This window comes from Elephas maximus, chromosome 4, assembly GCF_024166365.1.
Source record: "Elephas maximus indicus isolate mEleMax1 chromosome 4, mEleMax1 primary haplotype, whole genome shotgun sequence".
NCBI classification, from domain to species: Eukaryota; Metazoa; Chordata; class Mammalia; order Proboscidea; family Elephantidae; genus Elephas; species Elephas maximus.
The window spans coordinates 195,868,971-195,887,661 of NC_064822.1; the positions used below are offsets into that span (position 1 = coordinate 195,868,971).

The 18,691-nt window shown below is 46.7% G+C and overlaps 1 protein-coding gene across 4 annotated transcripts in view; it reads right to left on the minus strand.

Moving 5' to 3' along the window:
* The window catches only part of BRD1 (bromodomain containing 1), a 68,479-nt gene that overhangs the window by 34,819 nt on the left and 14,969 nt on the right, over nucleotides 1-18,691 (minus strand). For all 4 annotated transcript variants that reach the window (XM_049884694.1, XM_049884693.1, XM_049884696.1 and 1 more), the window contains one exon: nucleotides 254-410. In XM_049884694.1, the coding sequence (XP_049740651.1) occupies nucleotides 254-410 (157 nt within the window). The remainder of the gene's footprint in view (nucleotides 1-253; nucleotides 411-18,691) is intronic.

Here is an 18,691-nt window from a genome sequence, read left to right on the forward strand (position 1 = left end):
ATCCTCCACTCGAGGCCCCTGATGTTTGCAGAGTGACCGAAACTGCAGAGTCGCCAGCAGACCCGAAGGGAGACTGCCCCACAGCCTGACAGCCAGGACATGCAGGCCAAGACCAGGACCGCCCAGTGGGGGTCTGAGGGTGTCCACTGGGGCCGGGGCCAGCACTCAGCAGCCTAGGTCAATGGCCACCCATGGGCAACCACGCACCAGGACAGGCAGGAGGGGTGCAGGGACCAGGTGTGTGAGAGCGTACCTGCTGTGTGCTCCGCTGGGACTGCAGGCTGGACTGTAGCCTCCGCAGCAAGGGCGCGCCGTTCCTCGACAGCCTCTTGAGCAGCCAGTAGCTGTGGGCTCGCTCGACAAACTGCTTCTTCCGCTGAATGGCCACCTGATTCGCAATCTTATTTAACCTACAACACGGAGAAACTCACAGTTTAGCTTTGAAGCACTACACCCAAGTGTTCCATCCTGGAAACCAGTGACAGCAGTGCTGCCCTCAATAAAGCCACGATGTTTATAATTTATCTTCATTCCTTCGCAACAATATGCGTAATCTCCGTGGCCCCAGGTCCCTGGTCACAGTCTCAAACGGGACGGAGGTCGCAGCCACTCTTAGCTCGCTGAAGCCTCATCAGTTAAGCCCCCAAACGGGACACGAGGCTGAGCAAAGTTTCATCCGGTTTCCTTTCCGACGTGCTGTGTACAGGCACACGGCGACCTAGCCAGCGTCTGGGAAGCCTGGCTGCTGTCACGTGGAAGCATTCCTGGCGTCACTGCTCACTGCCTTGGGGGGTAGGAAGGGCCAAGGGGTGCCAACCCCCCAGTCACCCTGGGAGTAAGAGCTGTGGGCCAGGGTTGGCAGTACATCAGCTTCTGCTCATGAAAACAGCATCGCCGCCTCCTGGGACTACAGTGCCAAGAGGTGAAAATCCTCACAGGAGGGAAGGCAGCAACCTGAGGCCCTGAGGCTGCACACCCTTGAGGCTGGCCGGGGGCGTCCAGCCCCGTCACCACGCTGCTGCTGAACCAGAAGTGGCTCGCCAGCTGGCCTCACGAGGCCGCCCAGAGAGACGCCTCTACCGCGAGGAGACCAGAAGTTCAGCAGAACACAAAATACAAGGCCTTCTCCTCAGAGTGTGCTTAAATGCAAGACTTCAGGTCAGAAACTAAGGAATTTCAGACAAAAACTTCAAAAGAAAGCAAATCACAGGTTTTACAAGCTAATCGGCAGCCAAGCCGTCCAGTGGGGCGGCCACCTCTGCAACATCCACACCTGCCACGTCTGACACGACAGCCTCAGCCCCTCCAGGCACCACTGACCACGTGCAGCAGCCCCAGGCCGAGCTCTGCAGATGTGTCCCTGTCACTGCGCCTGGGCATGGACACTGCCCGTGGGGCTCCAAGACCCACAGCCCTGTGCACAATGACATCCAGCGCCACCCTTTCTGGCAAGCTGCGCTGCAGAGACCGTGGCTGACTAAGGCACAGACCCTACGGCAGCTCCATGCCTGATGCTAAAGTGGCCACCCGATCCAGACCCACAAGGACAAGCCCACGTGCAGCCCCAGGAGGAGGCAGGGGAACACACAGCAACTCCCCTGCAGCTGCCACTCGGATAAGCAGGGAGCCGGACCCGCCTCTGTCTGCAGAGCAGGTGCCACACGCCCTGAGCGCCTGGTGGGCTGTAGGTTCTGGGGTTTTCTGGTGTTCTGTGTACGCTGTTAACTAAAGCATCGTTACACATAAAGCACGCGAGCCCTGCAGTGTCCGGCTCAGGAGAGTCACACAGTGACACACGTATCACTTATGCACTGAGGCTCGTTCAGCCACCAGATGAGGTTCCAACATGCTTATAAGGCAAGGTTCTCAATGTCATAAACTAAACCACCACCTTCTCCAGAGGCACAGCCTTGAAAGAGCAAACAATCACAGGCTGTGGGGTTTGGCATCCTCACCGCACCTTCAGTCTCCTCCCTGTGCTCGTGCGCGGTGTGTTCAGAAGCACACCACAGGGGCTGCGGCAAAGACTCCACCACCTCCGAGGAGCAGTGAGGTCACCACATTTCTCACTCCTCTTCAATCACCTCATCTTCAAAAACTGGAACCCATAAATTAGTCGTGTGTGTGTTCCACAGGTTTTAAAAGACTTTTTGCCCAAAAAGGGACCAAGTTCTGATGCCTGCTACCACACGGATGACCCCTGAACACACGGTGCTCAGTGAGAAAGCCAGACACAAAAGGCCATGAAGTGTGTGATTCCATTTCTGTGAAGTACCCAGAGTGGCCAAAGCCATAGAGGAAGCAGACTGGCAGCTGCCAGGGGCTGGAGGAGATGGGAGCAGGGAGTCAGTCGCTGTGGATACGGGGCTTCCTTCTGGGATAATGAAAGAGCTTCGGAACCAGACAGAGGCAGTGAACAGACTAAACGCTACTGAACTGTTCACTTTAGGATGATTAATTTTACCTCATGTGAACTTCATCTAATTAAAAAGTTTTGAAAAATGGTTAATGGTTAACTTCATGATGTGAATTTTATCTCAATTTTTAGAAAGCACAATAATCTGAGTAAATTAAATATTTAAAAAGTCCCATCAACAGATGAATGGGCAAACAAAACATGGTACGTACATCCTGTCACGGACTGAATTGTGTCCCCCAAAAAATGTGTGTGTCAGCTTGGTTAGGGTGTGATTCCCAGTATTGTGTGGTTGTCCTCCACTTTGTGATTGTAATTTTATGTTGAGAGGATTAGGGTGGGATTGTAACACCACCCTGATCCAAGGTAACGGGAGTTTCCCTGGGGTGTGGCCTGCACCACCTTTTATCTCTCAAAAGATAAAGGGAAAGGGAAGCAAGCAGAGAGTTGGGGACCTCATACTACCAAGAAAGCAGCACCAGGAGCAGAGCGCGTCCTTTGGACATGGGGGTCCCTGCACCTGATAAGCTCCTTGACCAGGGGATGATTGAGGACAATGACCTTCCTCCAGAGACGACAAAGAGAGAAAGCCTTCCCCTGGAGCTGACGCCCTGAATTTGGACTTTTAGCCTACTTTCCCGTAAGGAAATAAATTGAATTTTTCTTTGTTAAAGCCATCCACTTGTGGTATTTCCATTAAAGCAGCACTAGATGACTAAGACACATACTATGGGAGATTATCCAACCATAAAGAGAAATGAAGTCCTATACAGGCTACGACATGGATGAACTCGGAAAACATCACGTTGAGCGAAAATTGTTGTTATGTGCCACTGAGTCGGTTACTACTCGTAGCGATCCTATGTGCAACAGAACGAAACACTGCTCGGTCCTGCGCCACCCTCACAATCCTTGTGCTTAAATCCATTGTTGTAGCCACTGTGTGAATCCATCCCACTGACAGTCTTCCACTTTTTCACTGACCCTCTACTTTACCAAGCATGATGTCCTTCTCCAGGGACTAGTCCCTCCCAATAATATGTCTGAAGTACCTGAGACAAAGTCTCGCCATCCTCACTTCTAAGGAGCATTCTGGCTGTACTTCTTCCAAAACATAGATTTGTTCAGTCTTCTGGTAGTCTGTGGCATTAGTTGCAAAAGGGAAAATACTGCATGATCTCAGTTATATGAAATAAACAAATACACAGAAACCAAACTGGGCTGTGATTCTCAGTGGTTTGGCAGACACTAGCCTGGATGTGCTTCCATAATGTAACATAATGTAATCGCCCTCCACTTTGTGATCTGATGTGAGCAGCCAAGCAGTTTGAAAGGTGAATTTCCCCGGGGGTGGGGACTGCCTCCAGAAAATAAACAGATGTTCTGCTAAAGCTCGCTCGCTCTCAATCCCGCGCCCTCTTGTCACCTGACTTCTGGTTCCGGGGACGTAAGCCTGCAGAAGTCCCCGGACTGCCACCCAGCCCCCACAACTTTGTGAACCACCTCTCTCACGTAAATCTCTCTCTGTGGTCACGTACACGTTTTTCTGGCTTTGCTCCTCTAAAGAACCCAGACTAGGACACAAATATTAGTGGTTACCAGAGGTGGGCGGGGGAGAGGGGGAGTTTCCGCTTAGGGGACATTAAGCTTATCTCGATGGTGGCAAAATAATTTGAAAACGGATAGTGAGAATGGCTGCACAGCTTGAAGGATGTAATCAGCATCACTGAATTAAATACACATAGAAACTGGTGAATCGGTGCTTTATTGTGTTTATTTCACCACAATAAAAAAATTCATACAAGTTTTTAAGAAACTATTTCAAGAAACAACTATGTAATGGTTACACAACGTGATTAATTTAACTGATATCACTAAAATGTACACCTGAAAAATGCTGGCTTGGCAAATGTGTTCTATTTTTATAACAAGTAACTACAGATGTAGGAATACACGGGCTACTGTGCACACACGTGTTCCAGCTCTGGCCACTGAGAGTGCCTAGAAGCAATGACACCCCAGCAGCAATGAGCACCCCAGAACCCAGATCTGGGTGTCTAAGACCCTTCTCCTATAAAAGAAGTTCCTTGGAGAAGTGGTGGACTCCAGGGCTGAGGCAGGGAACATTCTCAATGAGTCTGGAGTGTCTCGTAGTACCACAATGTAAGTAAGGGCTCAAGAAAGAAACGGGGCAGGGGGGCACATCAAAGGGCTCAGAAGCCAACTGAAGGAGCTCCCAAAGGCCAAAGCTGGAACAATGTGATCAATAAAACAGGTAACACGGTACTGGATTAGAATCCAAAGTATAAATAAATACCCATGAGTCACCGGCACACATAAATGCCTGAAGAAATTAACAAGTGAGTGAGAAAATATATACCTCCCGTAGAAAATTCCACACGATTTACGTAGAGACTCCCCACTCCAAGTGTGCGCTACACACAGTGACGTTCCTCCGAAGAGGACAGAATGGGAAGGGGTAAAGAGCGACTTCACAGCAGAGAACCTGACAAACATACCTCAGCCAGGTGATCAAAGTGAACCTCATGGTGATGAGTCATGTTCAGGGCAGGCACCCTTGATGTGATGTTATGAGAAGCGCATTCCACCTCTATGGCCCTCCTTCCCAAAACTGATGGCCTAACCATGAGAAAAACATACCGAATCCCAAAATACCTATTGTAGGACAGACATACTACAAAACCCCTGAGCAACACTCCTCCACATGGTCTGATCATCAAAAGCAGGCAAAGTCTGGGGACTTGTCGCAGCCCAGGGGAGCCTAAGAAGGCATGATGACTAATGTGACGTGGCATCCTGGCAGGACCCTGGGACAGGACTGAGGTAAAAGCCAGTGAAATCCCAACAGCGTGGCACTTCATGACAGCAACAGCAGGTGGTGTGACAAGCACCACGGTGCACATGGGGTCACCGACGGACGCTGGGCGGCAGGAGGGACTCCCTGTACCCTCCACCACTTTCCTGTGAGTCTGAAACTACTCTAACATTAAGTTTGTGTTTTAAAACTGGTGATCCGTGGCACAACTAAGAGAACAGTCAATGTCTGTCAGTTCACTTGATGGCAAGTATGACTAACACCCCCAACCCCTGGTGATTCCCAAGGAAGCCCATGCCAAGGGGCTCATGACCAGCCTTCCCCTCAACATGGGGCTGCCCCAGTGGCCACTTCTTGCTACAGCCACTGATCCAGCCCCCCGCCCCCCCCACCCCCCACCAACCTGCCAGAACCCTGCTGGGTGCTGAGGGGACCCAGGCTCCCTCTCCTGAAGACACAGCACCAAGCAGCTAAGGAGGGTAGGGCAGGGAGCCCTTGGGCCTAGGCGAGCCTGGGGGCCCCCAGGGGTGAGTGGGAGGCATGTTGCTGTGCACATGGCCATGCGGCTACTTAGCTATTTCACACTAATAAACAGCTTCCTCCCAAGGCTCTGCAGGCCGCCGTCGTTGTCATGTTACCGTCTGACAGGCCAAGCAGCCCATGTCCACCACCTCCTCACACCGAGCCTTCCTGCAGCAGAGGACAGCCTACAACGCAGTCAACCTCACCACAAAGGACTGCAGGCCTGGCACCCCACACTCGAGAGAAACTGCAGCATCAGAGCCCTCTGTACGAGGCACCCCCATCCACACAGGCACCCGGCCTGACAGGCCGCCCAGTCCTGAGAGCCATGAAGAGCAGGAGTCCACTGTCCACCTGTCCCTGTGTGACACTGTCCCGCTGTGACTGTGGGGATGTCGGGAGGCTACTTTCAAGAAGCACAAGGAGAGCAACAACAACCAAAATATATGTGTGGTTACACATGTATGTAAGCATGCACACGTGTGTATAAGTATGAATACGTGGGTACACTACGTGCACAGAGGTATCTATATGCGTATGTGCACACATGTACTCGTGTACATATATATTCACACATATTATAATAAAGCACACAGGGGGCACAAATACTTCTTAGACATAACCAAACACCTGGCAGGACTGGTTTACTGGGTTTCAAAGCTTAGGGCCATAGCCTCCTGGGACAATTAAATGGCATAATAAAGTTCATAAAGTGTATGTTCCTACACCCGAAAGAGGTGAGCAGTATCTTGGGTGTTAAAAGGTTGGCAACAGCCACCTTAGATACAAGTATTGATCTCTATTCATCTGAAGCAGAAGGGAAAAAAAAAGAAACCAAAGACTCAGAGAAGAAACTAGTCTACAGGCCTAACGGTCTACACGAACCACGGCCTCATCCATCCTGAGACCAGAAGAACTAGGAGGTGCCCAGCTACCACTACCGACCATTGTGATTAGGAACCCAATAGATGGATCCTGAAAGAATGGAAGAAAAACGTAGAACAGAACTCAATTCTTAAAATGTCCAGACTTACTGGACTGGCCAAGACTGGGGAACTCCCGAAACTATTGCCCTGAGCTACTACCCTTGAAACCCTGAAATGAAACTATTCCCAGAGGTCACCTTTCAGCGAAACAAGAGACTGGCTCATAAAATAAAGAATATCACCTGTGAGTACCGTGGTCCTTTAAAAGATCTTCTATATGAGACCAAATGGTCGATATTTACTATAAAGCAAATATGAAAAGGTAAAGGGGCAGGAAAACTAGATTACTGGAAATGGAACAACCAGAATAGAAATAATGAGAATGTTGACACACTGTGAAAAATGTAACCAATGTCACTGAATGATTTGTGCAGAAATTGCTAAATGGAAACCGAATTTGCTAGGTAAACTTTCACTGAAAACAATTTTATTTTTTAAAAAAGCACAAGGCAGCCAAGGGAGTAAGTGAAAAGAATCCACACCCATGAAACTGCAGAGCACCAAAGACAAAACCAGGGAGATAATCAGGGTGCATCCTCCTAGCAGTAACTCTCGTCCATGGAAACGTTAACTTGCCCCGTTCTAACAGTGAGTAACGCCTGTCCATGGAAATGCTCACTCACTGTTTTTAAAGCCCCTGTTACGAGACACAGTTCCAATAAAATGTCACTTACAGTTAAGAATTTTCAAACTGCACCTCTGTCTGGACGGAGCACAAGCTGGTTATTGTAACAATAACCCAACTGGGAAGAAAGCCTCAATACTGACAGCCCAGTGAGAATGAAGGCATGTTTTCCGTCCTAATTAACAGAAACGCTGAGCTGCAGAGAAGCCTGAGAGCCCAGAAGCAAGCCAGAGTCGGACCCGAGTCTAGGGGCCAGGCAGTGGGAAGTCTGTGGAGAAACAACCTCCGTGAAGGTGTGCTCTGTGCAGGATGCTGCTAAGCCACCAGATGAGTGACGTGTCTTTTATTTTAAAGCATGCGCACTTCCAAAATGCCAGAAATTATACCCTTCAGCTATTTAAACTTGGGAAGAAAAGTGTTAGATTTCAACTCAAAAACACAGGAGGCTCTGCACTGTTTTTCAAATTATTTTGGGGGGTCATTTTTTTGTGTGTGAACACCAGAGTTTGGTGAGCATGGGGCTGGCAGAGCGCAGATGAGCATGGACCAGCAGCTCACTGCTGGGCCACAACACCTGTCCTCATGCTGACCCCAGAGTTAGGAAGACAGGCGTTCCGCAGAAAAACAAAAATGGAAAGCTTCAAACCAGGAGACTCCAAATAAGAGAGGCAAAAAAAAAAGCATACATTTTAGAAACACAGAAATGGACCCGAGGATGGCAGAGGTAGTGTAACGGGGAGCAGCGATGGGTAAGGATGCCCGTCACCGTGACCAGCAGCTGAAGGAACCCTCACATCCCAAGGGGGAGGGGAGAATTAAAGGACAAGTTAGAGCAAACACTGGTGAAAAGACCACCAGAAATGAGGGTGGCTACCAAAGTCTGACCACCATCTACCTGTTCCTCGTATTTCCCAAGGAGGCGAAAGACATTCAGATTTTGTTACCCGCACACGTTAACACAGAAACCACTGAAAGTATTAAAAAGGAGAGGTAACTTCCACATAAGGGGGAGGAAAAGTGAGTCCTGCCAAAAAAGTATTTTTAAAAAAAGTGGAATCAATACATAAAAATTTTTCAAAAAATCACAGAAATAAATCCAAATATATCAGCAATCGAATATAAGTTAACGCACTGAACTCCTTTGTTAGAAGACGCCGTCAGATTAGCTTTAAAAATAAAATCCGGTTTTAAAAGTCTGCACCAAAGCTGGAAGCAGAAGGGGACCCGCGGTACTTGCCAATACAGTGAGGACTGGGGCAGGTCAGCTGAAGCCAGCAGCGGGGAGACAATATCCTTACGGGGTTGAGGCTACTGCCCAAAGATTGAAGGAATCCACCAAAGCCAAGTTTGTATCGCCACCTAACAAAGACCTTGAAAATATCAAAACCAAAGGCTCATAGAACTACAAGAGCCATTTAACCTACAACTCCAATGAAACCCGCCACTCAGAAAACCAACCAAGGATACAGGAACCGTGAGTGTGAGGTGTAAGCTTTACCCAGAGGGCTCACACAGAACCTCGGAACCAGAAGTAGACCATTTCACACACTGACAATCGGCTAGGCCTCGATATCCCAGCAAACGTCGAAGAGTGGGCCTCACCTGACCACAGCCCCCACCACAAAACAATGCTAGAAAACAACAGTTCAGGCAAATAAACTAGAAGAATGCACTTCAGCATTGCTCTGGGTAAAAGCCGAAAATACCTTGTAAATAAGGAAATGCTAAGTAACCACTACACCACCAAAGCTCCATAAAAAATTAAAAAAATCTTTGCCATCCAGTCCTTTCTGCCTCACAGCAAACCTACTGGAGAGAGCAGAACTGCCCCACTGGGTTCCCAAGGAGCAGCTGGAAGATTCAAACTACTGACCTTCTGGTTAGGAGCCGGGCTCTTAACCACTAGGCCACCAGTGCTCCTTGGATCCACAGAGCTAAGCAATCCTGGAAACACAGCAGGTCAGGACAGGGTGTCAGGACAGGGTGTCAGGATGGGGTCAGGACAGGAGGAGGAGCAGCAGAGCAGCCCCAGGGGAACCCCTTCCTGCTGGAAAGGGGAGCGTGGCCCCCCATGTGTGCACCTGGCCAGGGAGGGTGGGGAACTCTACAGAGTAAAAGGCAATAAGGAGCAAAAGATACTGAGGAATTAACCACGCTGAATTTAGAACACTGATTTCTTAAAAGACACAAGACTAGGGCAAGACATGCGCATATCCACAAAGGAGGTGTCCAAACACAAGCAGAGAAAGAACAATGGTTATTAGTGGTTACCTGGGGCAGGAGGGAGAGGGAGAGGGGATCATTCTGACAGGTACTGTGTTTATGTCCGAGGGTAGTGGTTACACCACCTGATTGATGTTAATAGCTGCTATCACTAAGCTGTACACCAGAAAAAGGGCAAAATGGCAAATGTTGTATTTACATATAACTCTACCACAGCAGCAGCAACCAAAAAAAAGGAAGGCACACTTGCTGATGTCACTTAGGTGCAACCAAACACCTCATGGGATTAGTGCAAAGCTTTAGGGCCATGGCTTCCTGGGACTGTCTAGTCAACTGGCCTGAAATCGTTTTCAAAGTTTCTTTTCTATCCCCAATCTCAGTGAGTAATGCCTGGGCTCTTAAAAGGTTGCCCAGTGGCCATCCAGGATATAACAATTGGCCCCTATTTGCCTGGAGCAGCAGAGGAAGAAGGAGACCCAGGAATCGGAGGAGGAACTGGACCACGCCACAGGTCTAATGCCTCTATGTACTACTGCCTCCTTTGCCATGGGACCAGAAGAACTGGATGGCATCCAGCTACCATTACTGAATGTTTTGATCAAGGACTCAATACCTGTACCCTGATCGATGGGGGGAGGGGGGGAAGGGGGACAGATTTTCAAATTTCCATTACTGAACCCACTGAGACTGAAGGAACAGCCAAATATACTGCCCTGAGAAAATCTTCAAACTCTCAACCAAATCTACCCCCTGAAGTCATCTGTAAACTAAAGTTTACTTAAATTAGTAAAAAAGTGTTCACACTGAGCACTGCAGCCTATTAAAGAATTATCCATACGAGATCAAATTAATAACTCTAAAGCACAGGGGAGTAGTAGTAAATACAAGTTGAAGTGGCCCTGGTGGTGCACTGGTTAAGCACTCAGCTGCTAACCGAAATGTCGGCAGTTCGAACCCACCAGCCACTCCGAGGGAGAAAGATGTGGCAGTCTGCTTCTGTAAAATTGTAGCCTTGGAAACCCCACGGGGCAGTTCTACTCTGTCACATGGGGTCGCTATCAGTTTGCATCGACTTGACAGCAACAAAATTTTTTTTTAGGTGAATGGTGGTAAAACAATTTGGTTACAGAGAGCAAGAATGGTGACACAATGTGAAGAATGTAACCAGTGTCACTGAACCGCACATGTAGAAATTTTTAACTAGTGTCACTGAACTGCACATGTAGAAATTGTTGCAACCGGTGTCACTGAACTGCACATGCGGAAATTGTCACAACCGGTGTCACTGAACTGCACACGTGGAAATCGTCACAACTGGTGTCACTGAACTGCACACGTGGAAATCGTCACAACCGGTGTCACTGAACTGCACACGTGGAAATCGTCGCAACCGATGTCACTGAACTGCACACGCGGAAATTGTCACAACCGGTGTCACTGAACTGCACACACAGAAATTGCTGAATGGGTATATGAGCTGCTGCGTAAACTTACACCAAAAATAAAATAAAAACCAAACAGACATATGCACACCCATGTTTATTGCAGCTCTGTTTACAATAGCAAAAACCTGGAAGCAACCAAGGTGTCCACCAATGAATGAATGGGTAAATAAATTGTAGTATATTCACACAATGGAATACTACGCATCGATAAAGAACAGTGACGAATCTGTGAAACATTTCATAAGATGGAGGAACCTGGAAGGCATTATGCTGAGCGAAATTAATCAGAGGCAAAAGGCAAATATTGTATAAGACCACTATTATAAAAAAAATACTATTATAAGATCTTGAGAAATAGTATAAACTGAGAAGAATGCATACTTTTGTGGTTACGGGGGGGGAGGGAGGGAGGGAGGGAGAGGGTTTTTATTGATTAATTAGTAGATAAGAACTGCTTTAGGTGAAGGGAAGGACAACACTCAATACATGGAATGTCAGCTCAATTGGACTGGACCAAAAGCAAAGAAGTTTCCGGGATAAAATGAATGCTTCAAAGGTCAGCGGAGCAAGGGTGGCGGTTTGGGGACCATGGTTTAAGGGGACTTCTAAGTCAATTGGCAAAATAATTCTATTATGAAAACATTCTGCATCCCACTTTGAAATGTGGCGTCTGGGGTCTTAAATGCTAACAAGCGGCCATCTAAGATGCATCAATTGGTCTCGACCCACCTGGAGCAAAGGAGAATGAAGAACACCAAGGTCACACGACAACTAAGAGCCCAAGAGACAGAAAGGGCCACATGAACCAGAGACCTACATCATCCTGAGACCAGAAGAACTAGTTGGTGCCCGGCCACAATCGATGACTGCCCTGACAGGGAGCACAACAGAGAACCCCTGAGGGAGCAGGAGATCAGTGGGATGCAGACCGCAAATTCTCATAAAAAGACCAGACTTAATGGTCTGACTGTGACTAGAGGAATCCCGGCGGTCATGGTCCCCAAACCTTCTGTTGGCCCAGGACAGGAACCATCCCCAAAGACAACTCATCAGACATGAAAGGGACTGGACAGTGAGTAGGAGAGAGATGCTGATGAAGAGTGAGCTAATTATACCAGGTGGACACTTGAGACTGTGTTGGCATCTCCTGTCTGGAGGGGGGATGGGAGGATAGAGAGAGTTGGAAGCTGGCAAAATTGTCACGAAAGGAGAGACTGGAAGGGCTGACTCATTAGGGGGAGAGCAAGTGGGAGTACGGAGTAAGATGTATATAAACTTATATGTGACAGACTGACTTGATTTGTAAACGTTCACTTGAAGCTCAATAAAAGTTAATAAAAATAAAATAAAATAAAAACCACAGTCAAAGGACCTCAAAAATTAAACACTTTTGTACATCAAATGACTTTATCAACAAAGGGAAGAGACAACTTACAGACTGGGAGAACATCTTCAGGGACCATGTATCAGATAAGGGCCTAATATCTAAAACATAAAGCTTTTACAACTTAACGAGAAAATGACCAACAACCCAATCAAAAAATTGGGCAAGGGACACAAGAAAACCCCAAAGGTTCTACAAGAAAGCTATTAAAACCAATGAATGAATTCAGCAAAACGGCAGGGTACAAAGTCAACACATAAAAGTCAGTCAGGTTTCTATACATCAGCAATGAATAAGCTAAAAAGGAAATTAAGAAAACATTATCATTTACAATAGTTATCTAAAAGAATAAAGCGCCAAGGAATAAATTTAACCAAGAATGTGAAAGATCTGTACACTATAAACTATAAAACATTTCCGTAACAAATTGAAGCAGACCTAAATAAATGGAAGGGCGTTGCATGTTCATGAATTGGAAGGATTAATATAGTTAAGATGTCAATACCACCCAAAGCGATCTATAAACTCAACGCAAACCCCATCAAAATTCCAGCCTTCTCTGCACAAACGGAAAAGCCAATCCTCAAATTTATATGGAAGGGCAAAGGATCTTGAATAGCTAAAATAATCCTGTATGAGAACAATAGGAGGGCTCACATTTCCTGATTTAAAAACATACTACAAAGTGACAGTAATTAAAACAGCTTGGTACTGATATAATAATACACATACAGACCAATGGAACAGAACTCAAAGTCCAGAAATAAATCCATACATCCATCGTCAGCTGATTTTTGACGAGGGGGCCAAGTCCATCCAACTGGGGAAGGAAGGGGCTCTTCAACGAACAGTGCTGGGAAAACTGGATTTCCACATTTAAAAGAATGAATCAGGATTCATTCCTCACACTATACACAGAAACCAATTCCAAATGAACCAAAGACCTAAATGTGAAAACTAAGACCATAAAATTCTAAGAGTAAATGTAGGGATAAGGCTGTGGGACTTAGTGTTTAACAGTAGATTATCAGGTATGATAACAAAAGCTGGATGGAGCAGCACAAGACAAAACAGATAGATGGGGCCTCACAAAAATTAAATGCTTTTAAACATCAAAAGACTATCAACAAAGTGACAAACAACCTACAGGTTGTGAGACTTTCAGTAACTGTATGTGAGACTGTTGTTTGTTGTACAACAGAAAGAAACACTACCCATCCTGCACCATCCTCACAACCCTTGTTATGCTTGAGCTCACCGTTGCAGCCACTGTGCTTATCCATCTCATAGTGGGTCCTCCTCTTTTCTGCTGACCCTCTACTTTACCAAGCACGATGACCCTCTCCAGGGACCGATCCCTCCTGATAACAAGTTCGAAATATGTGAGACCAAGTCTCGCCATTCTTGCTTTTAATGCGCATTCTGGCTGTACTTCTTCCAAGACAGATTTGTTCGTTCTTCTGGCAGTCCATGGCATATTCAATATTCTTCATCAACACCAAAATTCAAAGGCATCAATTCTTCAGTCTTCCTTATTATTCATCGTCCAGCTTTCACATGCATATGAGGAGACTGAAAACACCACGGCGTAGGTCAGGGGCACCTTAGTCCTCAAAGTGACATCTTTGCTTCTGAACACCTTAAAGAGGTCTTTTGCAGCAGATTTGCCCAAAGCACTATGTCATTTGATTTCCTGACAGCTGTTTCCATGGCCACTGATTGTGGATCCAAGTAAAATGAAATTCTTGACAACTTCAATCTTTTCTCCGTTTATCATGATGTTGCTCATTGGTTCAGTTGTGCGGATTTTCGTTTTCTTTGTTGAGGTGCAATCCATACTGAAGGCCGTGGTCTTTGATCTCCATCAGTAAGTTCTTCAAGTCCTCTTCACTTGCAGCAAGCAAGGTTTTATCATCTACGTGTCGCACGCTGTTAATGAGTCTTCCTCCAATCCTGATGCCCCGTTCTTCTTCATATAGTCCAACTTCTCGGATTATTTGCTCAGCATGCAGACTGAATAGGTATGGTGAAAAAATACAACCCTGACGCACACCTTTCCTGACTTTAACCCAATCGGTATCCCCTTGTTCTGTCCGAACAACTTCCTCTTGACCTATGTACAGGTTCCTCATGAGCACAATTAAGTGTTCTGGAATTCCCATTCTTCTCGATGTTGTCCATAGTTTGTTACGATCCACACAGTCAAATGCCTTTGCATAGTCAATAAAACACAGGTAAACATCCTCCTGGTATTCTCTGCTCTCAGCCAGGATCCCTCTGACATCAGCAGTGATATCCCTGGTTCCACGTCCTCTTCTGAAACTGGCCTGAGTTTCTGGCAGCTCCCTGTCAGTGTACTGCTGCAGCCGCTTTTGAATCATCTTCAGCAGAATTTTACTTGCGTGTGACATTAATGATATTGGGTTAGGCATCTACCTGAATCTCTTCCAGTCAGCTGGCCAGGTAGCTAGCTGTCTTCCAAATTTCTTGGCATAAACGAGAGAGCACCTCCAGTGCTGCATCTGTTTGTTGAAACATCTCAGTTGGTATTCCATCAATTCCTAGAGCCTTGTTTTTCAGCAATGCCTTCAGAGAAGCTTGGACTTCTTCCTTCAGGACCATCGGTTCCTGATCATATGCCACCTCCTGAAATGGTCGAACGTCGGTCAGTTCTTTTTGATACAATCACTGTGTATTCCTTCCACCTTCTTTTGACGCTTTCGCCATCGTTTGATGTTTTCCTTGTAGAATCCTTCAATATGGCAATTCAAGGCTTGAGTTTTTTCTTCAGCTCTTTCAGCATGAGAAATGCTGAGCGTGTTCTTCCCTTTTGGTTTTCTATCTCCACGTCTTTGTGCATTTCATTATAACACTCTGTCTTATCGAACAGCCCTTTGAAATCTGTTCAGCCGTTTCACTTCGTCATTTCTTTCTTCCGTTTTAGCTACTCTGTGTTCAAGGGCAACTATATCAGATAAGGGCTTAATATCCAAAATACATACAAAACTTCTTACCACTTACAAAAGGCAAACAACCCGATCAAAAAATGGGCAAAGGGCTTAAACAGTTTACCAAAGAGGACATTCAAATGGCCAATAAGCACAGGAAAAGATGCTCAACATTATTAGCCATTTGTTATGTTGTTAGTTGCTGTGCCATCAATTCTGACTCACAGCACGTGTGCAGAGCAGAAGCACTCCATAGGGATTTGTGACCTTCCAAAACCATACAGCCAGGCCTGTCTTCCAAGGCACCTCTGGGTAGGTTCAAACTGCCAACCTTTTGGCCAGCTGAGCACTTAACCATTTACCCCACCCAGGGGCTCCCATTAGCCATTCCAAAAAACAAAACAAACCAACAAACCAAAAAAAGTTGCCATCAAGTTGATTCCAACTCAGTAATTCCAGAGGGCACAGAACTGCCCCATAGGAATTCCAAGGCTGGGGTCTTTGGGGTTAATCTTTACCAGAATGAAGTATCACCTCACCCCCACTGCAACAGCATGATTAAGAGAACGGAAAACAAGAAGTGTTGAGAAACCGGAACCGCCGTCCACTGCAAGTGGGAATGTAAAATGACGCAGCTGCTATGGACGATGGTTTGGCAGCTCCTCCAAAAGTTTAACACAGAACTACCACAGGACCCGGCAATTCCACTCCTAGGCACAGGGCCAGAAGTGAAGGCAGGGACTCCAACAGAAACCTGTGCGCCAATGTTCAATGCGGCGCTTTTCATACCAACCAAACTACGGAAACAACTGAAGTGTCCAATGACGGATGAATGGATAAACAAAACGTGGTCTAGACACATAATGGAGTACCACTCAGCCATAAAGAAAAATGAAGTTCTGACGCATGCCACCACACAAATGAGCCTTGAAAACATCACGCTGAGTCAAAAAAGTCAGCGGCAAAAGGGCAAATACTGTATGATGTCACCTACATGAAACAAGCAAATATACAGAAACCAAAGATGATTAATGGTTACCAAGGGTAGGAGGGAGGGGGAAGGGGGAGCTTTTGTTTAGGAGGCATTGGGTTAGTGTTAATGGTGGTGGAGTGATCTGGAAAAGGACAGTGATCAATTGAGGCATGATGTGAAAATGTAACCAAGGTCACTGAATTGTAAACATGGAAGTTATTGTATCGACAAATGTTTTGATGTGTATATTTTCACCAATTTAAAAAAAAAAAACCAAAGCAGTTAAACACAGATTTGCCATATGACCCAGTAATTCCACTCCTACATATATGCTCAGAAGCATAAAAATGGCTAAAAACTGTCCATTTAAAAAAAAAAAAAAGATTTACAATATTAACAAAATAAGTTACCTAAAAATAAATCCAATAAGAAATGTGCAAGATTTTTATGGGGAAATAATGACATTTTCTGAAGAATGAGAGTAGTTCCACATGAACAGTGAGGTGGGCCATGTTCAAGTCAAGCATGTGAAAAGGTCAAAGCCTCTAAGGAATACCAAGGTCAGGCTGACGCAGCCAAAGTCCGTAAGATGTGTCTCGGAACTTCAAACGCCAACTGCACGCCATACGGGAGTCCCCAGCTGGCGCCAACAGTGAAGTGCTCAACTACTAGCCAAAGAGTCAGTGGTTCAAACCCACTCAGAGGCACCTCGGAAGAAAAGCCCAACTGAAGACCTGCATCTGGAAGGTCACAGCCTTGAAAACCCTAAAGAGCAGGCCTACGCTGCACACATGTGGTTGCCATGAGTCAAGAGTTGATTTGATGGAACCCGTCATGGATTGAACTGTGTCCCCCAAAGATATCTGTCAACTTGGCTAGTCCATGACTCCCAGTATTGTGTAACTGTCCACCATTTTGTCATCTGATGTGATTTTCCTCTGTGTTGTAAATCCTGCCTCTATGATGTTAATGGGGCAGAGTTAGAGGCAGTTATGTTAATGAGGAAGGACTCAATCTACAAGATTAGGTTGTGCCTTAAACCCATCTCTTCTGAGATATGGAAACCCTGGTGTCATAGTGGTTAAGTGCTACGGCTGCTCATCAAAGGGTCGGCAGTCTGAATCCGCCAGGCGTCCCTTGGAAACTCTGTGGGGCAGTTCTACTCTGTCCTATAGGGTCGCTATGAGTCGACCTGACGGCACTGGGTTTGGTTTTTTGGTTCTTCTGAGATATAAAAGGTAGAAGGGAGCAGAGAGACAGGGGGACCTCATACCACCGAGAAAGTAGTGCCAGGAGAACAGCATGTCCTTTGGACCCAGGGCCCCTGAGCTGAGAAGCTCCTAGTCCAAGTGAAGACTGATGATAAGGACCTTACTCCAGAGCTGACAGAGAGAGAAAGCCTTCCCCTGGAGCTGATGCCCTGAATTTGGACTTCTAGCCCCCTAGACTGTGAGAGAATAAACTCCTCTTTGTAACGCCATCCACGTGTGGTATTTCTGTTATAACAGCGCTAGATGACTAAGACAGGAGCTAACCCCACAACCACATCTGCAGCATACATCCAGAGCTAAGGAGCGAGGACGACCAAGATGATTCTGAAGAACAGAGGACTGAGCATCAAGCCCCCGTGTGGTTCTGACGCAGGGGACAAGCGGGTCGAGGGCACAGACCCACCACGCGAGGAAGCCCATGTCAGCGCTGGCCCTGCAGACCAGCAGGCAAAGCAAGGCTGCCATACAAGTGACCTGTGATGACACACTGTGTAGTGGAAAGACAGACTTACTCCCACCACCCTGGAATCAACTCCCAGAGGACAAGACTGCAGGAAAAGAGAGACAAAGGCCTTGTGGCTCGGGTAGGGACCGAGTCTGAAAACCAGACACAGGCACACTCTACTGAGGAGACTGATCCATCTGGCCCCTTAAAACTAAGAAACGTCAGCTCATGGAGACACTGTAAAATCGTGGCTGCCTTTGAGAACCTTGTCTGTTAGATACATATTATATACACTGATACATGTACAAATAAAACAGTACTGGGATTCGCTTCAAAACAATTGGAAGCAAAGTGGCAACCATTATCTGTATTTTTACAACAACCAAAAAGAAACCACCAGAGGAAGGAAAGATGCTGTGCTACTGGCCAGACGGGAGAACTGTTGAAGCCGGGCCAGAGAACATGTAGTTCTCTCCATCCTGAATATCTACCTTAAACACATCTCAAAGACAAACAGCAGAGTCGTGCAAACCCATCACACACAGAGAGAGCCCCCACGAAGCAGGGGACGAGGACCCTCAGGAACTAGGTCACACTGGGTACTTCTGCAGTGGAGG